We start from the raw sequence: 27,382 nt of genomic DNA, 5'->3' as shown, positions 1-27,382 counted from the left end.
TCTAAATTAGTATTCTTCAGCCTTGATCGTGACCTTTTAACATGATTACTTCCAGTGATATAATAGTGAATATGCAATTGATGTATTTGTGTCATGTGTAACGTGAGTGATTGAGGGATGGCGGACCCAAATGCAGGAGAATAAAGCAGTGAGTTGCTGTAGAGTAGCTATGACTTGGCTGTGGCTGTGATGAAGACGACTTGGCTGTGATGAAGACTTGACACACAAACTTCCACACATAACATAGACAATGCATCCACATCGACTGGACAAATACAACAGAAAGACGGAAGCAAAGCCGGCTTCGTTCCTCAAACAAATCTCGTACACACAGAAGCATTCCAAGACTTGCGTCCAAAAGAAGACGCTGAGGACGTTTAACGGCTGTAATGTATATGCCAAGTCTGGAGTGGCGCTGTTGCGCAGCCACAGGGAGTTAACGGAAAGAATAAAGAAGCAAAATATTTTGCTGCAAAAGCATAAGCAAGCTAAGGAGGCTGCGCAAAACGACTACGACACGGCTATGCGCCATTGTTGTTGACAGACTGACGGTTCGCGCGCAGTCACGCGAGAATTAGCGCATACGTCATCAATCTGCGACAACGCGTCGTCATCGAGCTGCGACCATTACATCATCACTGGACGAGTAGCCTGCATATGGTGTCCAGACGGACGCGTACGCAGCACGTTTTGAAATCTTTCCACTCTGGAGCACGGTTTCAAAAGTGATTGGCTTCAAGCTTCGAGACCGCGCCGTCATGTGGACAAACGGCTTAAACGGTAAGAAACTTGTGAGGATACATTGAAACTGGCTTTCGTGTGGACGGGGCCTTAATACACCAAAACGAATTATTTGACAAGACACACATGGGGAAGACACAATCGGCTGAGGGCACTGATAGGTTGACAGACAGGGGAAGGGAAGACACACAGGCGGACGTGGTTACACATAACGAGACGAGGGGAAAGACAAGGAACACAAAAAAAAAACTGAACACACAGACAACAAAGAACATGAACATCCAAAATCAGACAAAAACCCAACCCAACAGAACCGAAACTTGACAATTTGAATTTAATAAATATATCCCAAAAGGATTGAGTATAAATGTACACAAATATATTAGAAAATATGAACATGATTGTACACAATGAAATAATCAAAAGATGAATATGGTATAATGTGCATGGAATTTTGTCATCACATACAGATGTTTCAATGTTACATAATACCTGTGCAGTAGCCTACTAAAAACTGTGACATAACCAACTTGAAATAGTGAAACCTGACCATTGATACTAAATATGTATGGCAGTCTAATTTGAGCATGAATTTGCTTCTCTTGGAGTGATTTGTCAGATGAAAAAAGTGGCAACTTAAAATGTATTCCAGTTTTCTTGGGCGCTCTCTCTCTCTTGCTGTTACATCTACCCCCCTTACAGTACTCCTGCCCCTCCCTTGCCACCCCCCGCCACCCTGTCTTGAAAACAGTGTTGTGTTGCCACTGTGTGCTCTGAAGGAGCTCAAACTGGCGGCTGGGGAAGCAGTGAAATGGAATAATTTAATCGCATTAAGAGAAAAACATTCTCTTTTCATTTGTAAATTCCTGAGGCACGCTTTTTTTCTCTCTTTGAGCCTTTTTTTTTTTTTTAAACCACCTTTACACGTTCAGTACATTTCTCTTCTTGCACCGACAGAGCTGCTGGGCTCAGGGAATATCCACCAAGACTTCGCTCAGCAGGAACACACTTTTACATATTTTTTTAACTCGGGGAATTGATGAGTATATGCACTGTACATATATAGTAACTATAACAGCACACAGCAGATGATAGACAACTACCAGTCATGTGTTTTATGCTTGTTTGTCCATTTGTTACCTGGCAGGCTACTTCCTGATTTAATGATGTTAGATGTTACGCATACAGTAGATGAGCAGTTTATCATTGTATCATTTTCTATACCACTGTTGAGTTATGGGAAGCAGGAGCCTAATCCAGCCAACTTCAGGCAAAAGCCGAAAGGTGGGCATCATCGTTGTTGGGAATTGACGATTGATAGAAGTTATTTTCTCTCCTTTTTTTTTTTTTTACGATTGAGAGACGTGCACGCCTCTGATTAGTTGTAATGTTTTTATTCCCATATGAATAAAATGAAGTCAACAGTATTGTACAAAAACACACAGTAATGTGAGGACAAAATACAACTGTACCAAATGCATTGTCCTTGCTTCTTCTTCTTCTTCTTCTTCTTCTTTTTGTCTATTAGCAGTGGGCAAACCATCTTAATGGCCTTCCACTGTGAGTAAACCAATGTGAATTGATGGTAGCCGGATATTGCGAAGCTAGCTGCCACTATCTAAATGTAATGTTTGAAATGTGAAAAATTGGTAGCTCGTAAGTCAAGGCACTCGTCTCTGTGTTCTGTCATAAGTGAAATTCATTTACAGATTTTTACAAATTCGGACAGAGGATTAATATAAAAGATTGCTCGTGCAAACAGAAGCACCCAACCGTAGTCTTTTCTTACGTCTGATGAGCTGCCTTCCGGTTCTATGTTGTGTCCACTATATCCGCTTCTATTGAAATCCAGTGAGCCCACAATTTTACACACACACACAGCTCCCATGGGGACAAGCCACCTGAAGAGCCCTGAGGATTATCGGACCAGCTCAAATCCCGTTCAGAGCTTTTGCTCCCTTACTCGGCTATGAAGAAGCCCCCACTATACTCGTACGAAAAAAGACAAGACGCAATATACAGATATGACTTTTTCATTTGCGTCAGATTAGTAAATATATTGCAGGACACGCACTAGGGATGTTTTTTCTATTCTTTGACACTCAATTTGAAAACTACTGTATCTTTGCAGGCAATCAATGTTCAATTCTGTGTCAGTCCTTCCAATTGGCGAATAGAGTTTTTGGTCCTTATCAGTCAGCAATAACACCCCACGGACAGCAAGACACACAGCCATGCCTGTGGGCTGGTTTAGAAAGCGGCACATTCCAGTTGGATACTGTCACACTAGCAGAGCACAAAAGAGGTGCTTTCACACAGCAAATCTTTCAGCTCAGAGTCGCAGCATCAGCCAAACTGTAACACTGCTCACTCCAAGCTGTGTCCCTGCATGTTCCTTTTTACTCTCTCTGCCATTAGAGAGCGCTCTCATGCACCCAGTTTGCACTTGAAATCATTAAAGCATTAGTGCAGCCTAATAATATCCCACTTTTGTCCGTTTATTGCAAGAACTTATATTATTGGAAGGCCTCTACTATTAGAGAACACATGCATACACAATTTCACGCCTTTTTATTATACTGTACTGAGTTGCAGTGCCCATATAAATCCATATACATACAGCACAAGTCAACATGATGGGCCAAATGCAAGGCTTTATTTGAAGCTACAAACAAAAAGAAAGAAAAGAAACCAATGCAGTAGAGTCAAAGTCACCCTGAACACAATCCTCCAAACAGTATTTAAAAGAGGACATCGCAGCAGGCTGGTTAACACATAAGCGCGGGGAAATGTATTATTCCGATGTAAAGACTATTAGCATGCTGCACATGCTTTTATCTCGAGCTTCCTGCGGTGCCGTGCTGCACTTTGGAGCATGAGGGAATAAACTAAGAGGCTGAACTATGACAGAAGCAATGCTCATCTCCAACTTTGTCAGACTGATAAGGATCACCAGCAGTCGACACGCACACGGAATATGCAGATGTTGTTTTCATTCAACACGGTCGGGAAGTTCCTCGATTTGGACCCGAGATTTAAAATAGCGGCAGTGTGAACAGTGACAACATATATATCGGAAAGACTGATGCTAATCAAATAAGTGACAGGCAGGAAGGAGATGGAATCGAAGATGTAGGCTGGAAATACGGGATGAAGACAATTGAAATGAGGCACAAGCAATGAAGCAGACGAATTTGAGCGGAGAACAGATGACAGACGGGAGGGAACGAATGCAGCAGATGGAGACAATAATAACAACTGATGAGAAGCAAACTGTTTTACTGTTAATTGACACGAGAGAACTGTTTACAATATGCATTCTCTACGGCACAACATTCGACAAGAGCGTTTGATTTGGAACAATATGATACAATATGACTATCTTTGTTAAGTAAATAAGTGCAAATACTTTTTTGTTGGTTATTTAGTTTTCATTTCATGTATTCTTCATGTATCGTTTACTAAGTGTTTATTTATCTAACGACTCTACTTTTATGCCTTACATTTGAAAACAAATGTAAGTGTACCCTATGTACCCTCTACGGATGATAAAAGAACATTTAAAAAAAGAAGAAGATGTAAACAGAAGAGGTCAAGACAGTCAAGTTAGATTGAGATCTTGGTGGAATTGAGATTGTGGGTTCTTATTAAGTAGATAAACCAGGAACGAGAACCAGGGTGATTTAACTGATTTGGAGAAACTAAATATTCCCCAACCATGTCCTCATTTGGAACAATATCAAGTCCAAGAATGATTTGTGATAAATGCTTGTGCCAGCCTAAAAAGAACACCAGCTTCTGGAGTTAAAAAAAAAATCTCCATCTTATCGGAAAAAACACAAGGTTCTTTTCAGTTGCTATCATTAGCTTTTTTTGATTTGCATTATTTTGATAGCGTAAAAATTGATCCAACTCACGCTAGCTGTTTAACAACAACATGCAACATAACCAGTTCTGTATTAATAAAGGAAAGAAACTAATTTATATACAATCATTATTTTTTCACTCTGGCAAGTGATCAAAACAGGCATTTTTACTTTATATACTTAAGCATATTTCAGTATGAAAGTGCATTGTGTCCCCACGAGAAAAAACTATGATAAAGTTCACGTTTTAACAAAACACTTGACAGAGAAACCTTGACCAAGAGCCTTGAGCAGGCGGGTTGCAGAACTCAAAAGTACAAAGTAACCACTGCGGGCAGAAAACATGGAAGACAGCTTGCATGGAAGAAACTTCAATGTGCTGAGAGTCAGCTCAGAGACTTTGACATACTGACAAATGTGTCACTCAGAAACTCAACCCCTAGAGCAAGGCACAAATCAATATGACAGCAAAAAAAAAAAGTAATAGATAAAAATATAATAAATACCATAGCAACTGCATGACAACTAACTCATCACATTGGTTTCCACCCCAAAATGGATCCATTAATGAACTTTGCTTTGTGCACTGCGGTAAAGAAAGATCTTTTCACAAACAGTTCCAACACAATTAGTAGGGCAGTGAAAAATAAGACAATGGAGAGAGAGAGAGAGAGAGAGAGAGAGAGAGAGAGAGAGAGAGAGAGAGAGAGAGACAGAGAGAGAGAGAGAGAGAGAGAGAGAGAGAGAGAGAGAGAGAGAGAGAGAGAGCGGAAGTGAAAGAGGAAGTGAGTATACGCAGGTAGAGGAAGCCAGGTGAGATAATCCAACATGTCAAGTGTTTGTTTGGACAAGGGTAGCAGCAGTGGAGCGGAGGATTATGGGATTACAGTCGGTGTCGATGGTCATGTGAACCGGTGTGGTCATTGCTGAACTCGTTTAGCATCTCACAGGAAGGAAGCTTAGCCTGGCACACACACACACAAACACATTCCTGCCCACACATTTTTCCATGCACTTGATCACTCCTGTGAATTTCTCCAGCCTCATTCCTTCTTTTTTTTCTTTGTTTCGTCAAGCTTCATCTCCTTTGGTTATTCCTAACTATTCATCCATCTGCCATCCTGCCCCTCTCTCTTCCGGGTGTTAGGCTGCTTCCGCTGTGTCTTTTTCCATGTCTTCACTAATCCAGGAGAGTACGTGGATTTTTCTAAAGAGGAAAATGTTTGAAATTCAGGTGAAGGCACTCTGAAACAATGTCCAGATCGTGAGGAGAACCCAACCTTGGCTTTGGTAAGTTTTGCAACCTCTTGATATTGGCCAATAAGATGTTTGCTTTTAAGGTTACACTCTGCAAGTAACTGTTAGGTACAAAATGTTATTTTGGCCATACAACGTATGACTAGATCCAAGGTTGTACAATTTGTTTCAGTACAACTATGTCTTTGAAGTCGCACAATGAAGACACCATCAAGTATAATGTTTCACAATCAACGATTCATTACAGATGTGTGCTTCTTGATGAATAAATAAAAATGCAAAAAGATGGCCAGCAGTCATGGACAACACCGCCCATAACATCAGCATATCACCTCAGCATACCTCACAAGACCTCAATTCATCTCGCAAGGATTAACTCAACCCGCAACAAGGGCTGTTAAGAGAGGAGGAATATACACCAGGGGTTGTAGTTAAAGGTCATACAGCGTTGAGCAAGGACTTCATCATTGGTAGTCATGGGAATAAATGAGCAGAATGAACATGTCGAAGCTAAAGAGGCTGTAAAGTCCAGGCATTAGAGTCCGATGCTTAGGTTAGGGGCTAGCGCTAACCACAGCTTGGCTAGCAATATGTGTTGTCCCTTGTTTTCAAAGGTAGGATTTGGTGTATTTAACATGTGACAGAAAACATATGTTGGAGACATATGTGCAATATTTATTTTCAATTTAAGTCTTTCATTACATTTTACATTTAGGCTAATTGTTTACATTCTTCTCGCTAATGAAACCATGTGCACCCTTTTGTGTATTTAATGTTTCAAATTAAAGACTCATGATCTGTTTGACAGAAGGGAATTGAAGTAAATTCAATATTTAGCTATCACCATAACATGCTCTGCTTCCACTAACAACATGGCTACAGACAGAGAGGAGATCGTATATGCAACAGTGTTGCCAACTTGTTTACTATATTTAGCAACTTTTCGGACCACTCTAGCAACTATGTCTCAAAAGAGCGACTAGCAACGTCCTGCTGAAAATCAGACGAGTGGCATAATGTCATATTGTGGAAGGGCAATCATAGAGTTAAATCCTGAATATTAGCAAATACATGGTGCCCATTTACGCGTTCAGAAAGCAGTTTACCCACGTTGGAATCTTTTGACCCGAGGTATGTGCTTCCAAGCAGCAAATATTTTGCAGATGCTGCCTTGCCTCACCTGCAAGCGTGGGAAAGCTAGAATTGAGGTGCGTTTGTCAGGATGTCAGATTTATGTTATCCTTTACGTCACAAGCATATCCGAGCTTTTAATTGGCCAAAGCTAAGTTAGGGAGGAGTAATTGGTTTAGTATGTTTCTTTTAATATTTGTTTTATTGGCATGCCAACAAGTCCTCCAACAATAACGACCATATTGGTCGTTTTACCGTGCACTAAAATACGACCAAGTGTTATGTATTGTAGTTTAGTGACCTCATGTTGTATCAGCCATGTTAAATAGCAAAAAAAAAGTATTGGGAATCAAACCCAAGTCGTCTGGTCTTACTAAGCTAACAGGACGGTAGTGATTATTTATTTATTTATTTTTACTGTTTACATGTATGTCAATTCGACTTCGGGCTAATGGTTGGGGTTAGGATGACGTTTCAGTGAGGTTGTACAGTAGACGTTACGTCTTTTTACATGGGACACTAAGGAAACTAGAAAACACGTAGTCAACACTAAAACAATCACTGGCTAAGTAGCTCAGTCAGAGAAACACTCGTTGTTGAACCAGACGGACTGGGTTTGAATCTTGCTTTTGGATTTTTGGTGCTATTTAACATGGCCGATAGAGGTTGCTAAACTAAAATACGTTAAACTTGGTCGTAATTGGGTACTTTTCAAAACGACCTATGTGGTCGTATTAATTGGATGACTGCCTCTTAGTGATGGGCATGACAGTTCTTTTAAGTATATTTAGAGTCAAGTCATTTAAAAAAAAAACTTTCAAAAGATTCGTTCATCGAATCGTTTGTCAAGAATCCCCACTCCCCCCCCCCCCCCCCCCCCCACTGTTATTTGTTGTCATGAGTGTGTTTCTATCAAAAACAAAGGTACGTTCACTCACTGAATCATTCCTGAACCGGAATTGGCAACACGTTTACTCACTGACTCGTTCACTCGCTAATCCGCGTTGGCTAACGCCAATAGCATGGGAGTACGTTCGCCCCTGTATGACGCTGGCTGCTGATTGGTCGTTGGCGAAGTTTGACGACATGAGCGTGGCTGAGCTCAAATGAACGAACGAATCGCTTCAGGAAGTGATCCGTTCACTCACGTTCACTGAAAAGATTTGTTCTTTTTGAACGAAACGTACGTCAACGACACAACACTACTTACTGTCTCTGGCATGCATGTGATGGTGGAATATGATTTATTGCAAATTATTTTGAGGACCCCCACGGGACGGTGGAAGTTCCTCACACCCCAGTTAAGTTATAACACACATACAAAAGTGCCGACTGTGGCGTATCACACCTGCATGAGCACTTTCCAGGGAATTAAATAGGTGTGACATAATTATTGTGCTAATCTCACTTCCTGATTGGATTGTACCGTGCGTATCTAGGAGGCAGAGCCACTGACACCGCAACTTAATAAAAATGTCTTTCCAGTAGTTTTCAAGTCTCTATCCTAAAACCGAACCAGTAACTAGATGCTGTTAGCTCATGGTTTGATGTGTGTCTGCACTCTCCTTTAAATTGAGCAGAAGAGGTGGGCTCAAGATGAGTCTCAGTCCAGACAGACTTGTAAACACAGACCAGCAGCTTTGTCTCAACAGATTAAGCAGACATCATGTTGGCCTTTCACCTCTGAAATAGCGTGAGGGGCTGCACATATTCTAAACAGTAGCTTTTAAAGACTTTAAATGACAGTTGAAGATCACTTAAAATAGTTTTACATTATAAAATGAGTGTTCTTAGACTCATAATTCCTAACATAATTGCCTTTACAGTTATTTACTTAGTGTGTGTGTGTGTGGTTACAACGTTGTGTTGCTGCCAACTCCTGCTGTCCTTAATCAGTTGTGTGGGGCATGTACATAAAGTATAAAGTAATGTAATTAATTGAATCTCTAAGATATCCCAAAGTGCCAAATTATTATAATAAATGCAGATTGAAGACATAGTCTGGAGGTACCCTCTGTCTGGCAGATATGCCCGAGGATTAAAAAGCCTTTACTTAGAGTATACTATGCATTCTATGACCTTTTAACCCTCTTAGCATTAGCAAGGATGCGATCTGGGAGATTATTCAGATGTTCTGTTAGTCACTGTGGTTAACATGATCAAGTACAGTAAATACTACGGCTCGGACCCAAAATCCGCGGTCGCATTTCCATGTTCTATACAAAAAGGTTTCCCTTTTCAGTTTAAAATAGCTGACCCTGGCCAACAACAGAATCCAGGCTGTTTTTCTTGCTTTGGTCCGGTAAATCTATCTAGTGTGTCATACTAGCTAGCTTGCGCCAAGAGAACTTTTCGTTTCCGGGCCGGCCAAACGCCCTTCATAATGCCGCTGTGACTGCATGAGTGGCCAGCGATGAAGTCAAAGTGTTGATACATTGCCTAGATGGGCTTGAGTGACTGCTTAACAGTTGAATTTAATGCTCATTAGCAGGCCAAATGTTCCCATGCACAACTCACACAGGCGTGATTACATACACACTTCTCACAGAAGGACAAAGCCCTGAAATTAAGAAGTTTAAACAGAAGAAGTCAACTATTGGAGGCTTTCCAGCAGAAAAGTACCAGAGCCTTATGGGTACTTTATTGGGTGTGCTTTATCCGTGTCTCTGTGGCTTGGTGTCAAAGAAGAGATGAAGTCAAACTCACGTAGAGCTCAAACATTGTAACTTGTCTTTTCCTGCTCTGTGATGCTCCCACTCGTTTGTTTTTGTTTACATTGCTTCATCAAACCTCTCAAGACTGAACAAAAGATATTTTTTTTTCTTTCGTTCTTTTTTCCAGACGTGTTCAGTAAGTTTCGTTGCTTTGCAAGTAGAACTCGTCAGAGTAAATAGGGAAAAAAAACTGTTGATTTTTTTTTCACCACTCCACACGGTAGAGTGATATGGGTTATATTGTAATAGAGTTAGAGTAGCACGAGTCACCTGGGTGGGATATTTAAAGGCCACTGGGACCAAGCACCATAACTTCTGTTTTCTTTTCATTGAAATTCAAACAGTTCAGTGCCAGCCAGGCTTTGATTTCAAATATGACTTTTATTTGCATAATTTAGCCTACTCGAGTGAGAGTTTTCTTGTGGTTTCAACCTAATACAAATAAAACACTCCCTTTTCACATGTTTTTTTCTTAATACGATTCTTACGCAACCAGTAAGATGGGGGGTGGGGGTTGGGTGGTGGGGGTTGGGTGGTGGGGGTGGTGGAGTAGGCACAAATTTGAAAATGATGTTTCAGTGCTCATCATTAATCCTGGCATGACTGTCAAATCTTTAAAAAAAAAAATTATATATATATTTTTTTTTAAATAAACAGGAGAGTAACGTTATGGTAAGGAATAGAAGAACAAGAAAATAAATACTGTAAATCAAACAAAAAAATAAATACAACTAACCTCTTTGGCATCAATAAATCATATACAGTCACCTCATGAAACAGCAAGACGAAACACTACATATTCATCCAGAGTAGATCGCCATGAAAGCACAAAATTACCCTAATTCTCAAATCATGCAAGTGGATGGGAAGCAAACTCCATTATTGGCAAAAAAGCAGGTTGTGTGTCTAAAGTCATTTCTGTGGGTGTGATTTTAAGAGATAATGTCGTGAGCGTAATGGATTTCACTGGGGCAAATCATCTGCTAATAATCCACACCTTACAACCAATCAGAGTCCATCCAAATGTAACAAGGTTCTGCTTATTCTTCTTACACACCCGATGTCCCAGATTGCATGTGACACACCAAAACCCTAACACGACATTATGAATACTCCACAATGGATTAGCACTGACTTTGGGCAAAAGTCTTGGGCCGACCTTTTTTTTAATTACATTTTTGCAATGCCAAAAACTCCGTATAAACTACTGATTAACAAGAGTGGGGATAAACATATGTGAGGGTTGGCTTTTTTTTTTTTTTTAGCAGACTACATTGTGTTGCATATAGGATGGCTACTGCCTGTCACGGTACAAAGTGGAGGACCCAAATGCAGGGAGGCAGGAGAACCACGGCAGGGATGCATGTTATACTGAAAACAATTGATTTAACAAAAACACTACCAGGGGTTCTGGGTAAACAAAACCAACAAAGTTCTAAAAAGACCAAAAATCAAAGTAACAACAAAACACAAGAGTGGTGACAGCGACAATGATCCAACACCAGACAGAGGGAAGACAGGAGACTATATACACACACACTAACGACACAACAAGACACACCTGGGGCAAGACACAAGTGGCTGAGGGCACGGATTGGTTGACACGAGGAAGGGCAGGATTACACTCAACAAGACCAAGGGAGACACACAACCAAAAACAGAAACCAAACATGACACTGCCAGTCTTACCGAAACCAAAAAGATGCTCACAAGGGCAGGGCGATGTAGCTTTCAAAGTAAATTTGACCAAAAATTTAACAAAATACAATTTATCATTTTTCAGCTGCAATTTTTCCCTTCCTTTAGTTCTCCGAATACCAAGCAAGCTTTGAAATGTGTTTTTCCCCAGCAATAACTTGTGTCAACTTCCACAGAAATAGAATTCTAAAAGGTACTCTATACATTTTCATGTAATGTGAAAATAATTGTTTCCTCTCGGAAAAATGTACCTTTTGTCAAAACATATATATATATATATAATAAAATAATGATAACAATAATAATAATAATAATCAGGAGGAGCTTCTAAACGATCAAAGGGCTGACTTGGAGCCAGTCACAAGAAGGGGTCATGCCAAGACGCCGATACCAAGATTCCTTTAGCATTTGTGTCCAGCTGGGTCATTTGATTTCATTGCATCATGGTGCTGGGCTCTCTCAGAGCACTTTTTCCAGCTGCGCTGTCCAAAGTTTTATATAATAAAACAAAGCATGGCTTTTATGAGGCCTTTTTCAATTCCATCATTCTTGAAGCTCTTGCTAGTGAGCATTATAGGATGGATTGCACAAGAGTTATCTATCCTCAGTATTTTGACCATATCTTCAACTTGTTTTTCTGATGACTGTTTTTCAGCGACATGGTTGGCTTCTGGAGGCTGAAGGAGTGAGAGTCTGACAGTGAGCAGCTCCAATGGCATGGAACAACCCGCCGCTCAATCGAAAACCAAAATGGCCGCTATTTCAACACAGGACAGTCATCTCTTCAGCTGGCCTTCGAGGACACACGACAGTCCCACGGACCCTCCTTGTCTTACTGCTTGCTGGCCTCAGTACGGCCGGTCCGCCACAGCCAGCTCGCCCGCCTCTCCTGTCCGGACAGCCTTTTATCATTTTCTGGGGCATCCCTGATTCCTCCTGCACCATGAGGCCAGATCCCGCTTCTTTTGGGATGGAACGCGAGGGCCGTGTGGCCGTCTTCTACGAGGACACGCTGGGAAGCTATCCCTATTTTATAGACAAAGACACGAGGGTCAATGGGGGTCTACCGCAGCACACGCGGCTGGACAGCCATCTTCAGAAAACTCAGATGGACTTGGACGCAGCTTTGCCGACGCCCAGGTACCTCGGGCTGGGGGTGCTGCGCTGGGCTGAGTGGCTGCCGCAGTGGTTGAGGAATCGAGGGAAGAAGGCCGTGTATCAGGAGGCATCGAGGAATTTGCTGAAAGCTTTCTTCCCTAACTGGACGCCGGAGGAGGTGGAGAAGTGGTCACGGGTAAGAAGGGAGAAAGTGTGGCCGATGAGAGCTGAGAGACAATCAATGAGAGGTGATGGAAAAAAGGCTCAGTAGCAGCAGGAGAGAAATATATACAATTTGATATAGTAAAGCCTTCTCTTCAATATATATATATATTTTTTTTTTATGTGGCAGACAGAGTAGTGCGATGCGGGCGGGGGTAGCGTGTGACCCCAGATAACTTTTTTTTGCCTTACTACAATACAGAAGCGTATTGCATTCACTTGACCAAAAAAACTTTTGTTTTTCTGAGTATTATTTGGGAGGGGGGAGCTTTTGTTTTATGTCACTTATTTTTTTAAATTGTGTTTTACTAAATATTATTCTGTTTTACTGCGTATTTTTTCTGTCATAAAAATATTCAGAAAAACTGTGGAATTAGTAAGAAAAACAGCAGGAAAATTACTCAGAAAAACAGAAAAAAAAATATTCAGAAAAACGGGTTAATAAATTATTATTTTTATTCAATTGTTTTTTTTTAAGAAAAAAATATGTCCAACAAAAAAAAATGCCGGACATTTTCCCATATCCAATAAGCTTCCGTAGAAACTTAACTGTTAACTTATTAAAATCATGCCGATCGATTGACATGTTCGTATACTGAGCCAGTTAGTGGTATAGTTGAAGGTAGGTTGGAGGTATGCGGGAAAGTGTCCGCCATTAGCGAGTCTGCAACAAGTCACTTGGAGTAAAAAAAATAAATAATAATAATAATACTCCAAAAAAAACAGAGCTTCTGTTTTTCAGATTACGTATTCTTTCTGTTTTTCGGAATATTTTTTTAAAACGGGAAAAAAAAGTCAGCAAAACAAAAACTAAAAATATTCAGAAAAACTGAAAATAAAAATAAATACAAAAACACGCAAAAAAAACAAAGCAGGAGGGGTTTTTTTTCCAAGTGAATGCAATAGGCTTCCGTACTATAAAGTGTAATTGCACATCCATTACAGTAGGTGACAATGCGCAAGGAGCATTAGCTCCTCTGCAGAGGTGTGCTTACAACAATTTTATAGACAAATGATACTATATATAGAGAGTGAAATATTTTCTTCTTCTTGAGGGGGGCATAACAAAAATAACTGAGAAGCACTGCTGTTAGGGACTAGAACCCTGTGATTTCTATCAACAAAGAAATGTTTTTATTTCTTTAAAAAAAAGTTTACCTACAATTAAATAAAGAAAATACAGTTGTGATCAAATGTAAATGCCAACTTGTCTGAGCAATTCTGAGATCATATATTCTAAAATATATATTTGTCGCAAACACCACGCTGCTCATTAGCAAAAAAACACTCTGCCTGTTGTAATACGGTGGTGGCACCATTATGATTTAAGGTTGTGTTTTTTTCAGCTGGCACTGCGGCCATTAAATGTCGATTCTCATGTAACATTAGTCTTGAGTGACAGCACACGTCATTAGAGATTGTGGACACTTGTGAAATCACTTTTTTTTCTGAGCGTTATTTTTACTTCCCCTCTCAAAATAATAATAACTTTTTTTTTTTTACTGAGTAGAACAGGCCATATGAATGGTTTAAATTAAAAAAAAAGAAGTTTTGTCTTGGTGCTTTATATCACAAAACTCTGGCATTTGAACAGGGGTGTGTAAACTTTTTATATACATTGTTTATATAGATGTATTGTAAGTCCAGCCAGTGCGGTTATTTTGAGAAAAAGGCTTCTTCTTTTTGCCGGCACCTTACAGAGTAATCCAAACTGATCCCGTTATCTGATGATCTCCACTTGGTGCTGCAGAATTCACCGTGAGGTCACTGTAACAGATTTTTTTTTTTTTTTTTTACCTTATCTACCATGTAATTAATATAACATTGAATCTATTATCAACTGGACATTGTTTTATCGGTACAGTAAATATGCAGCTATTACTGCCAGGCGACGTAAATACAAAGCAACATTTTGGAAGGGCATTGTTACAATAAGTGCAAAGATGAATTGAGGATATTTAGTCTGCATACAAATGTATGCGATTTAGAGAGTGTGTATCTTTGTAAGGATGGAAGCTAAAACACCTAAATGCATCAAAAAACGCAACCAACACAATAAGAGGGGTTTTTTTTTTCAGCAGGGCTAGTCAAATGACACATAAAAAAGAAGGAGTGTAAGATTGCTGTGGACCCCCCCTCTAGTCCAGATGCAACTCTGATGGATGGTCACACAATTGAAACATGTACTGTTGTCGGACAAGTCATTATTTATGGCCTCCTTTGGAACAATATGTTCTCGTGTGCTCAAGGCTGGACAAAATGTGAGAAAGCTGTAAATCGGGAATGGGGAACCTTTTTTCCATTTTAGTTAGAGGCCACACTAAATGAATGAAAAAACATGACGCAGCGATAGAACAGATAATGGTTAGTGTAATATATGCAATGAGCATTCATACATTTTTTTTTTTTTAGCTCCTCATAATATAGAAAAAAAAATTACATACCAAACTGACAGTAACAAATTTGGACAAAAAAGGGAGAAAAAAAAAGTTGACATTTGGTCTATTTTTCTGCTCCTGTGCCAGGTGGACTTCGAGGCAGCGGCCCAGTCAGTAATGATGGAAACCCTGAGGGAGATCAGACGGCTGCGACCCAAAGCATTATGGGGCGTCTCCCCTTACCCGAGCTGCTACAACGGTGATTCTGCCCAAACCGCGTCAGCCAATTACAGCGGCCAGTGCCCAACCACTGAAAAGGCCCTCAATGATGAGCTTCTGTGGCTGTGGAAGCGATGCTCCGCCCTTTACCCTCTTCTCACCCTGGAGAAGATACAGGTGGGTGATGCGTTTTAGCTGAGAGGCGTCAACCTTGTTTTCGTCACAGGTCGCATCTTAGCTACAGTTGCCCTCATGGGGGCTGGTAACAGTTTTAGGAAAGTGCTACCTTAATAGATTGTCTTCTTTCTAAGAAATGAAGGTGTCAAGTTCTAATAAGGCTTCGACTATTTTCAACATATGGCTAACCATGACGTCTGCTCGACAGAAGCTGAGCTTCACTGTGTTTGTTTATAGACTAAACATGTGACCATAGAGCGCGAGGCATTTACACTTCCTCTTCCTTACTTAATATGTTCTGTGTGTGAAAGCGACCATATATATATATTTTTTTTTGTTTAATCCGTTTTCCGTACTTTGATGTTGTCAAGCCAATACACGATGTGACGCTTTTTTTTATGCCTCACTGTGGTTGGGCTTATTTTCCAAAATCAGGAATTCCTTTTGACAGGAAATTTGCACAAATCTTCAGCCAAATCGAAGCACAATACTGATGTGATGGTGCAAGTAATTGTAAAAATTGTTTAAAAAAAAAAAAAATATATATATATATATCAATCTGACTGCTTTTCACACAGAGTGGAACAACCGGAGGGAAGCTTTATTTGTCCAGTCAAATCCAGGAGGCGCTACGAGTTTCCTCTCTGGCTGGAGTGTCGTTCGATCTTCCCGTGTTTCCACTGGTCAACAGTGTGTATGCATCAACCAACACTTTCCTGTCTCAGGTGGGATGTACATTAGATTTGGACTCACATAATAGCACAGATGAATTGCTTAAATGTTCAGATTTGAATAAAAAAAAGTTTTGAAGGCAGCGATGGATTATGTGAGGAGTAAATGATTGATTGTGCCCCCTGTCCCACCCTCAACTGTTTAGCATTACCAAGAGATACCACAAGGTGGCACCCAAACACAACTTTTTCCATTTTCCACTGCTTTGGCCTGCCGGAAAGAAGCTCCTCCCCTTACTTCAACATAGTTCTTTGGTAACAAAAGACCACAAGATGGCGGAAAAGCCCTCCTTTCCCATTAGGCAAGGCTTTGCCGCCATCTTGTGGCATTGCTCAGCAGTCCAGGATGAGAAACATTCTCACAGTGTCTTGGCACCTTGTTGTCCTCTTCCAGGCAGACTTGGTCAGCAGCATTGGCGAGAGCGCTGCCATGGGAACAGCCGGAGTGGTCGTCTGGCAAAGAAGTGAGACCAAGACAGAGGTAAGACATTATTTCACGGTAAGTAGAGGATGCATGAAAAAAAAAAGTCGTACAAAGATAGATAGATTGTCATAGAGTGGGACTTGTAAGATGTGACCATTATTAAAAAATCAATAGAGAAGTTGCTAACAAGAAAAAAGCCTATAAAATGTACGATGTATGATGTACAATAAAGCAGTCAGACAATGTTTTCCCCATTACAGTACTTTTTTTTTTTTTTTAACTCATCTTCTTCATAAATCACCCCATATTGGCCCTATAAAAAAAACATTCCATGTCACTTTTAAAGAACCGCTAAAATGCTGAAAAGGAGCGTTTGCCACTTTATGATTATTGTACCGTGTCATTTGACATCTTAAATTGGACATCATCTGCGACTGGTGGCACAATGAAAAAAAATGGACTCATTTGTGTTTTAGCTGCAGCTGCTGTATATTGTCCATATCAATATAGAGGTCTTGTTGTTTTAAATGTCCCTTTCTGAATTCAAACTTAAATATCTTCAGTAAAATAATGCAAAAGAAAAAAAAATGCACATACACACCAATGTCAATGTGTTTGTTTGTCCATATGCAGAGAGAATGTCAGGACTTGGCAGAGTTTGTCCGCAAGGTTTTGGGACCTTACTCCATTAACGTAACCACGGCAACCGGGCTCTGCTCAGCCTCCCTTTGCGAGGGAAAAGGCAGATGTGTCCGTCAGAATCCAGAAAGCTCCGCCTACCTCCACCTTCCACCACCGCCTGACGTGATGGCCAAGGGGACCGAAATGGTGATTGATGATTTTTTCCCCCCCCAGTGATTGCACGTGTTACACATATAAAGCATTTTCATGTACAATGAAGATGTCCTTATTGATGCCTCATTCGACTTTGAGCCATTTAATGGAAATGGACCAGTCTGTATTAAGAAAATGTACATTGAATGTTTATCATCATTTTAGGAGGGTCGTGAAAAAAATACATTCAAAAAAATATATATATATTTTTTTTTAATTAATCAAGGGGCCACTTGCTTATGGTGTCAAATATTTTCATTTGATGAACGCCATGAGGTAACTGATTCAAGTCCCGCCACTAAACATTTTCTCCCGGCAGGCAGAGGAAGCCAAAGCCACAGACGAGCCCGTTAAGGCATCTGAACCGGACCCAGCTGAGATGTGGAAGAAAGACTTCCAGTGTCAGTGGTACAAGACTACAGATCTGGACGTGTCAGATCAACAGTCTCCCAAAGACGGAGCCTCTGTCGGTGGAACGCTTGAGCAAATTTCCGAAGAGCTGGGAGGGACTTTGCCGACCTTTACGACAGATTCCATAACAAAAGGTGCCTCAACGATGGAGCCGAGTGGAAGCACTTCGGCACCGTTGGCTTCGAACCGTTGCACTGTTCTGTTGTTGCTGGTGACTGCTTGTCTCTGTGTGAACTGAAGCAGCCTTCAGTTACACCATTAAACTGAAGTGCCTTTAAGCAAGCCTGCGGACATCACGCAGGTCTGCGTAAAACCTTCTCAGGATGTGCCAATGCACAGCAGTACTGCAACACTTTTTTCAGTTTGACTGGAGGAAAGCTGGTTTATGAGCAACTAACAAAAAAAGGACATCATCTTACCACTGCCAATGAAATTGATTCTAAACCCAACCAAATAAATAAAGCAGTTTGTACTTCTGTTGTATTTAATGTTTTCTGCAGTGTCTGGAAATAAGGGTTGAACTCATTTAATCTTATTGAAACCTACATGGGTGCATTTTTTTCTAATACACACACAAAAACATGTCATCTGGATTTTTTTTTGGGGGGGGGGGGGTATTTCAAGAATTGCAATAACAACAAAGTGCAAGAACAAATAAAATCACTTCAATATATTAAAATAACAAAAACAGAATTTATTTTTATGTTTATGAAATGACAAGCAAATACTTGGTTAGGATTAAACATTGGTACCTGAAAACAAGGGTAACGTGTTTTTAAAACAAACATAAAGTTAAATAATTAGGTCTCAAACTACAGTATGTAAATAAAAATATATATGAAGCTCCCTCAATTCAAACATTTTGTTTCTGCTCTTCCTCAATAACACTATCCAAAATACAGTATACAAATAATCTCACACTAAGATCTTGGGTGCCCCCTAGTGGTGGCGATGCCTTATGCGGTTGTTTAGTTTGGAAGTCACAATCAATCAATAAATCAATGAGGTTTGTGCCACGCCAAAGCAGGCCGCCACATTAATCACAACACGTAACTCACTACTGTTGTGATGAAGACTTGGTATTCCTTCTTAAACGACTTACTTTTGATTGAGAGTCACACAGTGTGCTTTAATTCCCCCTTTCAAAGACGCGTCCTAGTTTTTATGATTGTGGGTAAAAAAAGGGTCAGACACGTGACGCAAGTGGCCCATTATCAAATGCTCAACGATGTACGAGTCAGTTCAATGAGGGAAAATCCTGTCATGTCATCCTTTGTAGTCTTTCAACTTTTTAATAGGACATTGACATATTATTATTATTATTATTGTGTCATGCATACAATAGTACGTCCAGCCCATATGGACTATTGGCCCAAAATAAGGTATGGTGGAGTAATTGTTTTTATTATTGCTTGATTTATTGGTTTGCTCTTTCCATGCACTTAAAAAAAAGCCACACCATAATAATGAATTGCAAATTACTTTGCGGACTCCCGAGCTAGGGTTAAAACTGAGAGCCAATTTTGGGGTATTGATTAATGTGAAGGGACACACGCTTCTGAATTAAAACAAATATTCTCAAATGGCCTTTACTTCAATGTTCTTAATAATAATGACATGACTTGTAAAGATACAGATCATGGGAATGATTTCATACAATTGTTATCAACAATGATTTAAAGGAGTAGGAAACTAATAAAACACAAATTGTGCAACAATATTTCAATAAATCTCTGGGAGTGTTTTACATTTTCATATGATCACGACGTCTATGAATGTGCTGAAGAAACACCATTTGCTAAATGCAAACATAATGTTAATTGTAACGACCAACATTAATTTACAGAATGATATATGAAATATATGCAGTGTATAATGCTCCATCATAGTAAACAGCTTGAAGAAGGTGACCCAGCCCCAGCAACCAATTACAAACAGCAGCCACTCACTTTTTTTGGGGGGGGGGGGGGGGGGGGGGGGCAATTTTTATTAACAGCACAGTCCAAAACGCTCATTTTGTTATCAATGAATCCCCTTGTGAATCTGAGTGGTTTATAGGGTGGACAACTGTAGTGCCTTAATATTGAAGTCAATTCTAAAGATACCTAAACATGACAGAAATGTCCTTAATGGACACTTTCAATGGCATTAATTCCAAAGCAGGAATTGTGACATCATCCTGACAAATAACAAACAAGCATTGTCCAACTGGGACATTAAGGTAATCAGATTGGGCAGTGAAATATCAATCACTAGTTAATTTCTCCTTCAGGTAGCAATCACAAAACAGGGTCAAACTCTCCAAAATGGCTCTTTGGCATCTCAAGAGTCCCTTGGAAAATAAACGTACTCACAAGTTTGCAATGTAACCAAATAAATAAAGATAAAATACAAACAGCTCTCTATGATGCTCAGCTTCCCCCGTTTGGCCTGCAATGAAGGATGTGTGCGCCTTTATTGCATTTTATTAAAAATAGACTTTGTTTGAGGCAAAAAACAAACAAACAAACCTGTCCTTGGAGCAAAAGAGAAACATCGCCCCTGTGTGGCAAGGAGAGGTTAGTGCAACCTGAACAAAGCTGGACGGATACGTTTCCCCCTCTCAAACACAAACAAATCAGGTACAATACACAAACATGATTCTCATTAAATAACGAACAAGGGCCAAATAATCCAGCAGGCTTGGTACCGCGAAAAGATGACCCCAGTAGGAAAGAGTGCAGAAAGATGTGACTGTTTGCAGAGGACCTCCTGTGGTGTGCTTGATGTCGGTGCCTTTGCGAACGGTGGCTTGAGTTACTTGCAGATGGCCTCCAACGCATCCAGCGTCCGCTTGATGTCTCGGATCTGTGCCGCCAGGATGTTGATGGGCTGCATGGAGCGGTCCAACTCCTCGCATCGCGCCATCAGCGTGTACATGCCCTGCGGGGCGTACGAAGCGTGCATTTATTCAATTCCATGTCGCATTTTTGCTACCATAACGAGCGAGAGGAAAGACGGCGAAAGTTATAACATGCTGGTGTGATGATGTCATCCGTATCAAAATATGTCTGATCACCTTGATACTCATGTCTACCGACTCTCCCAGGCTGTCCACTGAGTCTCTGTACGTCTGAATGTAGCCCACGCTGAGAGCCGTCATCTGGTCAGAGGTGCAGAGAGAGGCGGGTCATTCGGTGCAACGGGGAAATGAACGACACGTTGGCTTGGCGGCAGATGGTCAGGGCTCACGTTCTGGATGGTTCCGTTGAGGCTGCGCATCATCATCTCCACACTGTGGGCCACTTCCCGAGTGTGCCTCTGCAGGTCGACGAGGACGGTCGGATCAATGGGCGGGATATCTGCCGGTCGCCGTGACAACCCTCGGCTACGGTAGATGGGACCTGAACAATCCGCTGCCGAGAATTCCAGACGTTAGAACACGAGGATGGGATTATATAATTGTTTTTCATTACATTTCCAGAGAAAATGTTTGAAAATGAAATTGCACAATAAAATTGACTTAGTGGTTTTCAACAAAAGGAAAAGAATGGGGACTGAAAAGGAAAACCTTGGTGAATTGTCCTCACATTCACACAACACACAAACCAACTGGAACAAAAATAAAGAACATGTTTTATTTTGTCGACTACAGTTAGTCCTCTAGTTTCAAACATTCAACTTGCGAATGTTTCGCAAATACAAACAAAGGCTGGCTGATGTCCAGAAATGCAGAATTTCGCTCGCAAGTTAATATTTTGAAGTGCGCGCCACATCATACATTATGGTACAGTACTGTACTGTAGTTCCTCTCTCACAACCCCGCCGAGCAGCACCGTGCTATTTGTGCAATTCATCTACCTCACTGTCCTGTGATGCACGGCACAGGAGCCAAATATTATAAATAAATAAATACAAATATATAATAATTATTAAAATATAATAAAATTAATTTTTTAAATTATTTTATGCACTCTTTACAGTATATACTGTATATTTATTTCATTTTTTAAACATATTTTTTATTATTTTATTTGTAAAAAATAATTTCATAAAATTTTATTTTAAATTTAATGTGATTTGACTTGCAAACAAATTTGACTTGCAAACAACCTCTCAGAAACCATTGTGTTTGTAAGTTTCGGACTGACTACCTGCACACCATTTTAAAAAAGTTTTTGCAATCATATTTATACGGTTTAACTTATCAGCATAATGCAATGCAGATCTTACGCGCTTCCCTGACAGTGTGATTCAGTCGATCATTAGATTGACAGTCAAGTCAATGAATGTTACATTAGCAGTGTCCGTTTTCAATTCTACCAGAGTAAACAAAGTGTGAGTCAGCCTTCCTAATTACATCAGCAGGTACTGCTTGTGTGTATTAAGGAGGCGGCGGGTTGACTCCAGCGGGATGCGTGAAGGGCAGCTGCTGGTTTAATGAGGCAGAAATGCGAGGAAGGTTGAGGGGGGGGCGTAATGCTTCAACACATTTCATTATTCAGCTAAGGCTCATACTGAGAGGGTGAAGTCACTAAACCAGATGGGCTACATTACATTTCTGGATTATTTTTAGCATTATCCTCAAACCATGAATTTGTATTTTTGCCTACAATTAAACATGAATAAAATCAAATGCTTTTCTACCAGATGGCAGAAGGTACAATTAAATAACATGTGTATCCATCATTAGTCTGACAATTTGTTTAGCCGAGTGATGTAACATTTTAATAATGCCACACAATCAAACACAGAATCAAGTATCAAATACTGAATAAACATGCCAAATGTATCCATATGAGAGGATCTTTGAGACAATGCTGTCATGAATTTGAATGATCTGCGAGAGCATCAACTCAACACTGCTGCTGCAACGCCGGCAGAAATCCATCAAGTCCTCAAACGACAGGTCAATGACATCGGAGCGTGATCGCTACTTCTAATCATGTGGTCGGTTTTGAGCTGTGCATTTGTGATGAGTGGAGCCTTGTTAAAATGATCTGTCAGATAGGGACGCACATATCGAAAACATTTTGTCATCGCAATAATGACACACGAAATACGCGTGTCACAAAGACGTGCACTAAGTTTCATATGGAATTTTGGGCTTTTATCTGACTGACCAATCAGATGCTACCTTAAATGGCGCATCGCCATCCAAAAGGAAAACAGTATCCGGGGGCATTACTAACACTGACTCATTTTTCCTTTTTCAACACTGCTTATTTTTCCACGATTTTATTTCGGTCATTAGATTAAAAAGATGTCATTTCTTTAGGTACATGTTAAATATAACAATAATATTGATATCACAATATTCAACACCCATATCGCTTATCATACTTTTTCAATAAGGCGCAGCCCTGCTGTCAGAGACGCTGCAAATCAGCCACAACTGCCCAAACAAGTCCATTCTTTATCATGTATTCTTTTTTGTTTGTTTGTTTAAAGAAATTCAGTGCAAATGATGAAAACCTCAAATACTCCTATGTGTTAGAGAAATCAATAATATTTCCCAAAGGGCATCTGGATTTTCTTCAGATTCCTCACAAGGTGCCAAATCACAATTTTAAAATGAATTTATTTTACTTTTTTTGTGGAAAATGTTGTTTCTTTGTCAAACAAAATTTTAACTACAGTAATTTCTGGACTACAGGGCGCACCTGACTAAATTTGCAAAATTTGGGGAATACTGGAGTTTGTTACACATATAAGCCGCACCCGACTATAAGCCGCAGGTGTTTTAATGTTACCGCACCGGGTTCCCGCTACTTTCTTTTCCATAATGAGGGTGCAAATTGTCTCGCTCTCGTTCTGTCTCTCCTACTGTATTTGGGCTCACTTGGTTTGTTTTGCTCTGCCTGACGCTCTTGCACTTCCTTTATAGTGCGCCCCTTTGTGATCTGATGGATAAGCCGCACCTTTATATTAGCCGCAGGGTCGAATGCAAGAGAAAAAAGGAGCGGCTTATAGTTCAGAAATGACTGTAGATGTATAAAATCTAATTTCAATGTTGTTGTATTTGGCAGGAGCTGGACTGCCTACTTATACTACAATATATTTGTGAAGCTTTAAAAAATACAATTATGAAATCATTTCCATTTGAATTTGTTGTTGACATTTTAACCAAAAAAAATCTTATTTTTAAAGTTAATATTATCTAAATCATTTTGAAACTTTTCCACCATTATGTGATTTATACCCTGTACAATTGAACTGAAAATTGCCTAACATGTTTTCTCCCATGTTTGCGATATTTTGTTATGGATGGAAATTACCATCAAACTTTTTGTCCATAATTCAAAAAGGTATGTTTGACACATTACCATGAGGAACTTAGACAAGGTGGAAGGAATTATGAACAGTTCAGAATAGCCATCAGCGTTAGCACAAATCCACCCGACTTTTGCAAGAAAACAATAAAGTCATGAATAGCTAGAATAACTGAAATTGATTTGGGGTTGATCAGATGCACTTTAATGATGGCAAGTGTGTGCGGACTCCCATTTAACATGAGCTGAGTTTTCATGTGACTTTTTACTTATGAACAGAGCTCACTTCTGCAACACTATTTTTTCACTCATTTATTTTACTTCCCCTCTGATAAAAAAAAATCTATTGACTTGTACACGGTAAATGTCACATTAATGGTGAGTTTTTAAATCATTTAATTTGATTGTTTTTATTTTTTTTAGTACACCACAAACACCCGGTATTTGAACAGGGCTGTGTGGACTTTTTATACCCACTGAAGCTGCAGAGCTTCTTTTTTTTTTTGTGGGTTTACTAGTGCTACTTAAACTCTAACATAATGCTGAGAGACAAATGTCTTTACTCCACTGTTGTACTCACAGTCACTGCAGTCCAGGCTGGGCTTTGAGCTCATCTTGATCTTCTGCTCCAGGTTCTTGGTGATGAAGTTTGTGAGGTCTCCCTCATGGCTGACCGTGCCCTCCAGCTCCAGGGCCGAGGAGATGGTTGCCCGTCGACCCTCAGATTGGCCCCCTCTGCCTACTCCGCGGGCTCCCGCTCCACCTATGGAGATGACAACACATTTGGTTGAAATGTAGAAGCTCTCAGTAGTTGTTTGGAAATTCTGGTTCTACCTCCACACGCCTGGCTGATCTCATCCAGGCTCTTGCTGTCCTGCATCCCTCGGACGTTGCGGACCCACACCTGGGCCATGACGTGAGGGGGGCAGGGTGCGTCGTCGGAGTGGAGAAGAGGAAGTGGCGCGGGAGGGGACGAGGAGGTGCTGGGACCTGGTGCTGAAGAGGAATAATGACGTAAAGACTGGAAGGTAGGTGAGGAGGCGAGTCAAGGAAGGAAGCAAAAAAGGAGTTCAATTAGCAAGTCACAGTTGCAAACATTTACACACAAAAAATAATAATCACCTCAACCTCCTTCCTGTCTCCTGCAGACTCATTCCGCCACCTGTCATTCTTCTCATCCTCCTCGTCATCCTGTTTCTCTTTCTCCTCCTCTCCGCTGTCCACGTCTGCTGCGACAGGATGTCCTCTCCAAGATGAATGTTCGGACGGCGCTTTCCCTGACCAGTCCTGCTGCAGAGGCTGAACAGCGCCCGAGCCAGCAGGACAGACTACAATGGAGTCAGTGTGTGTGTCCTCAGAGGGGGAGAGGTCCATCTCGTGAGAGGGGTGTGGAGAAAAACAACCTGTTCTCACATTGTCACCCATTTCGGTGTTCAAACAACGGTCATCGTGAACTCTGTCTTCGCCACTCAAGTGGTTCTCTGTGTGTCTGAGGGAGCCGTCTTCTGACTCGTCCTCAGGAAAGTCCTCTTTATACGCTACACAATTCAACAAGCCCAGAATATGAGGGCTGTTTTCTGAAGGAGGTGTCGCTACCCCGTTTGCCATTTCCGGCACCTCCGTGTCAATCACAGGGGAGCGGCTCATCCCTCCACCTGCTGGAGAAGACAGAACATGTCACATTTGATGGCATTTTTAAATCAAACCTCCCGTTTTCATTCTCAAAGTCAGTGATTCTCAACTGGGACTACAGCAACAAGTAAACAGACCCAGTTTTCACACTGAATAATTTCAGTATATAAACTTTCGTGATATTTTCATTTGGGGTATGTTGTGAGAAAATATGTGCAGAAATAAAGGTTTAGAAACATGACTACGGTACAATACTTACGTACAAATCGGGGTATGTTGCTCCTGTGTGAAAATAACTCGGCCGTAAACTGAGGATCCCCTGCACCATAAATCACAAATTTATAGTTGACTACATACAAAAGTGAATCTAATTTGTCAAACAGTGCATCATGATCGTGTACATCTCTTAAGGTTATCATTGAACGTCAAAATATGCTATAACTAGCTACAGCTTTATGATATTGTTGTTTAGTTAAGCACTAGCCTAGACCAAGTCCAACTTTATTAGCACTAGCATGAAATCACATGACATAATATATCATACCATATTATAATCTATGGCGCACTCGCCTCGTAATTTAAAGAAACAGTGAAAAATAGGAACCAACATAAACGAAAATACGATGGCATTAAAAGAGCAACTGAGATGCTGACATTAAAAGGTCCAATGAAATGATGTCATTTAGCCGCCCTGCTAGCTGCCTGTCAATAAAGGGTGTGTTGTTCAATGGGCTTAGCATCGCGCGGCTATCAAGAGCTGCCAAGGCCGCTACAAGACAACGACAAGCTGCATGCCATTGCGTAAAAGCTAAATTTTTTATAATCTATAAAACGGTATTTAGATTTGTTCACATACCAATCCAGCACTTATTTTGATGATGTAAACAATCCCGCTGGTAGTTTATGCTGTCATGAAAACAGATCTAATGCAAAGTCCGTTAGCAAAATCCTTCCCCGCGAAGAGAAACAATTTAAGTATCAATTATTTGTTCCGTGTGTTTTTTTCCGCGTTGAAAAGCGTGTCAAATGTCTGCACAGTCTTGAACCAAATCCTAAATAATGAATCTACTATTTAGAGAAAATGATCTTGTAAACGCAAGACAGAGTAGTTGTACAGTGCAGTATTGTGTAGATTTCAAGACAACGGGACTGTCTTCAATCGTCATTGTTGGAAGTCTTTAACCTTGTGTGCTACGTAGATGGAAACAGCGCATATAATATTGTGGATTCCAACACATAATGTGTCTACCTGTTGTGACACTAAAATAACCCAAAGTTTATTCATTTAAATGTATTTGTTTATTTTGATCAACTTTATTATATTAATTTATATCAATTAATGATATTGGAATGTATTTATTATAAATAATAAATTAACTTACTACAAACAATTTAACATGCATGTAACTTAATTTCTTTTAGGGGGGGGGGGGGTTGTGATTAAAAAAAAATATATATTAATACTGTAGAAAAATTCAGCAGCACGGTGACACCAGCACAGTGGTTGGCATATAATACACTTGCCTCACAGTTCTGATGATCGGGGTTTGGCTTCGGCCTTCTTGTGTAGAAGCTGACATGCTTGTTCGTACCGAGAA

The 27,382-nt window shown here is 40.3% G+C and overlaps 2 protein-coding genes across 3 annotated transcripts; one reads left to right on the top strand and one right to left on the bottom strand.

Moving 5' to 3' along the window:
- Positions 1–5,391: 5,391 nt before the first annotated feature.
- On the top strand, positions 5,392–18,354 carry LOC147178577 (hyaluronidase-2). Of its 2 annotated transcripts, XM_086069901.1 has the most exons (8): positions 5,392–5,420; positions 5,842–5,897; positions 12,063–12,701; positions 15,253–15,501; positions 16,080–16,226; positions 16,627–16,713; positions 17,290–17,484; positions 17,810–18,354. In XM_086069901.1, the coding sequence occupies exons 3-8, from the start codon at positions 12,120–12,122 to the stop codon at positions 18,137–18,139; spliced, it is 1,590 nt and encodes a 529-aa protein (XP_085926027.1). In that variant the 5' UTR covers positions 5,392–5,420; positions 5,842–5,897; positions 12,063–12,119; the 3' UTR covers positions 18,140–18,354. The 2 variants fall into 2 exon arrangements, with proteins under 2 accessions (XP_085926027.1, XP_085926026.1); XM_086069900.1 differs by lacking the exon at positions 5,392–5,420 and having other exon boundaries at positions 5,474–5,897.
- A 1,511-nt stretch (positions 18,355–19,865) lies between these two features.
- Positions 19,866–26,758, bottom strand: borcs6 (BLOC-1 related complex subunit 6). Its single transcript, XM_086069902.1, has 8 exons — positions 26,641–26,758; positions 26,044–26,103; positions 25,275–25,810; positions 24,987–25,173; positions 24,733–24,915; positions 21,133–21,296; positions 20,960–21,043; positions 19,866–20,823 (listed from the first exon to the last, which is right to left on the bottom strand). The coding sequence occupies exons 3-8, from the start codon at positions 25,797–25,799 to the stop codon at positions 20,698–20,700; spliced, it is 1,269 nt and encodes a 422-aa protein (XP_085926028.1). The 5' UTR covers positions 25,800–25,810; positions 26,044–26,103; positions 26,641–26,758; the 3' UTR covers positions 19,866–20,697.
- Between the last annotated feature and the right edge of the window lie 624 nt (positions 26,759–27,382).

Source organism: Leptonotus elevatus, chromosome 2 (assembly GCF_054856555.1).
Source record: "Leptonotus elevatus isolate MCC_2025b chromosome 2, RoL_Lele_1.0, whole genome shotgun sequence".
NCBI lineage: Eukaryota > Metazoa > Chordata > Actinopteri > Syngnathiformes > Syngnathidae > Leptonotus > Leptonotus elevatus.
This window is presented reverse-complemented; position numbering and strand designations above follow the sequence as displayed.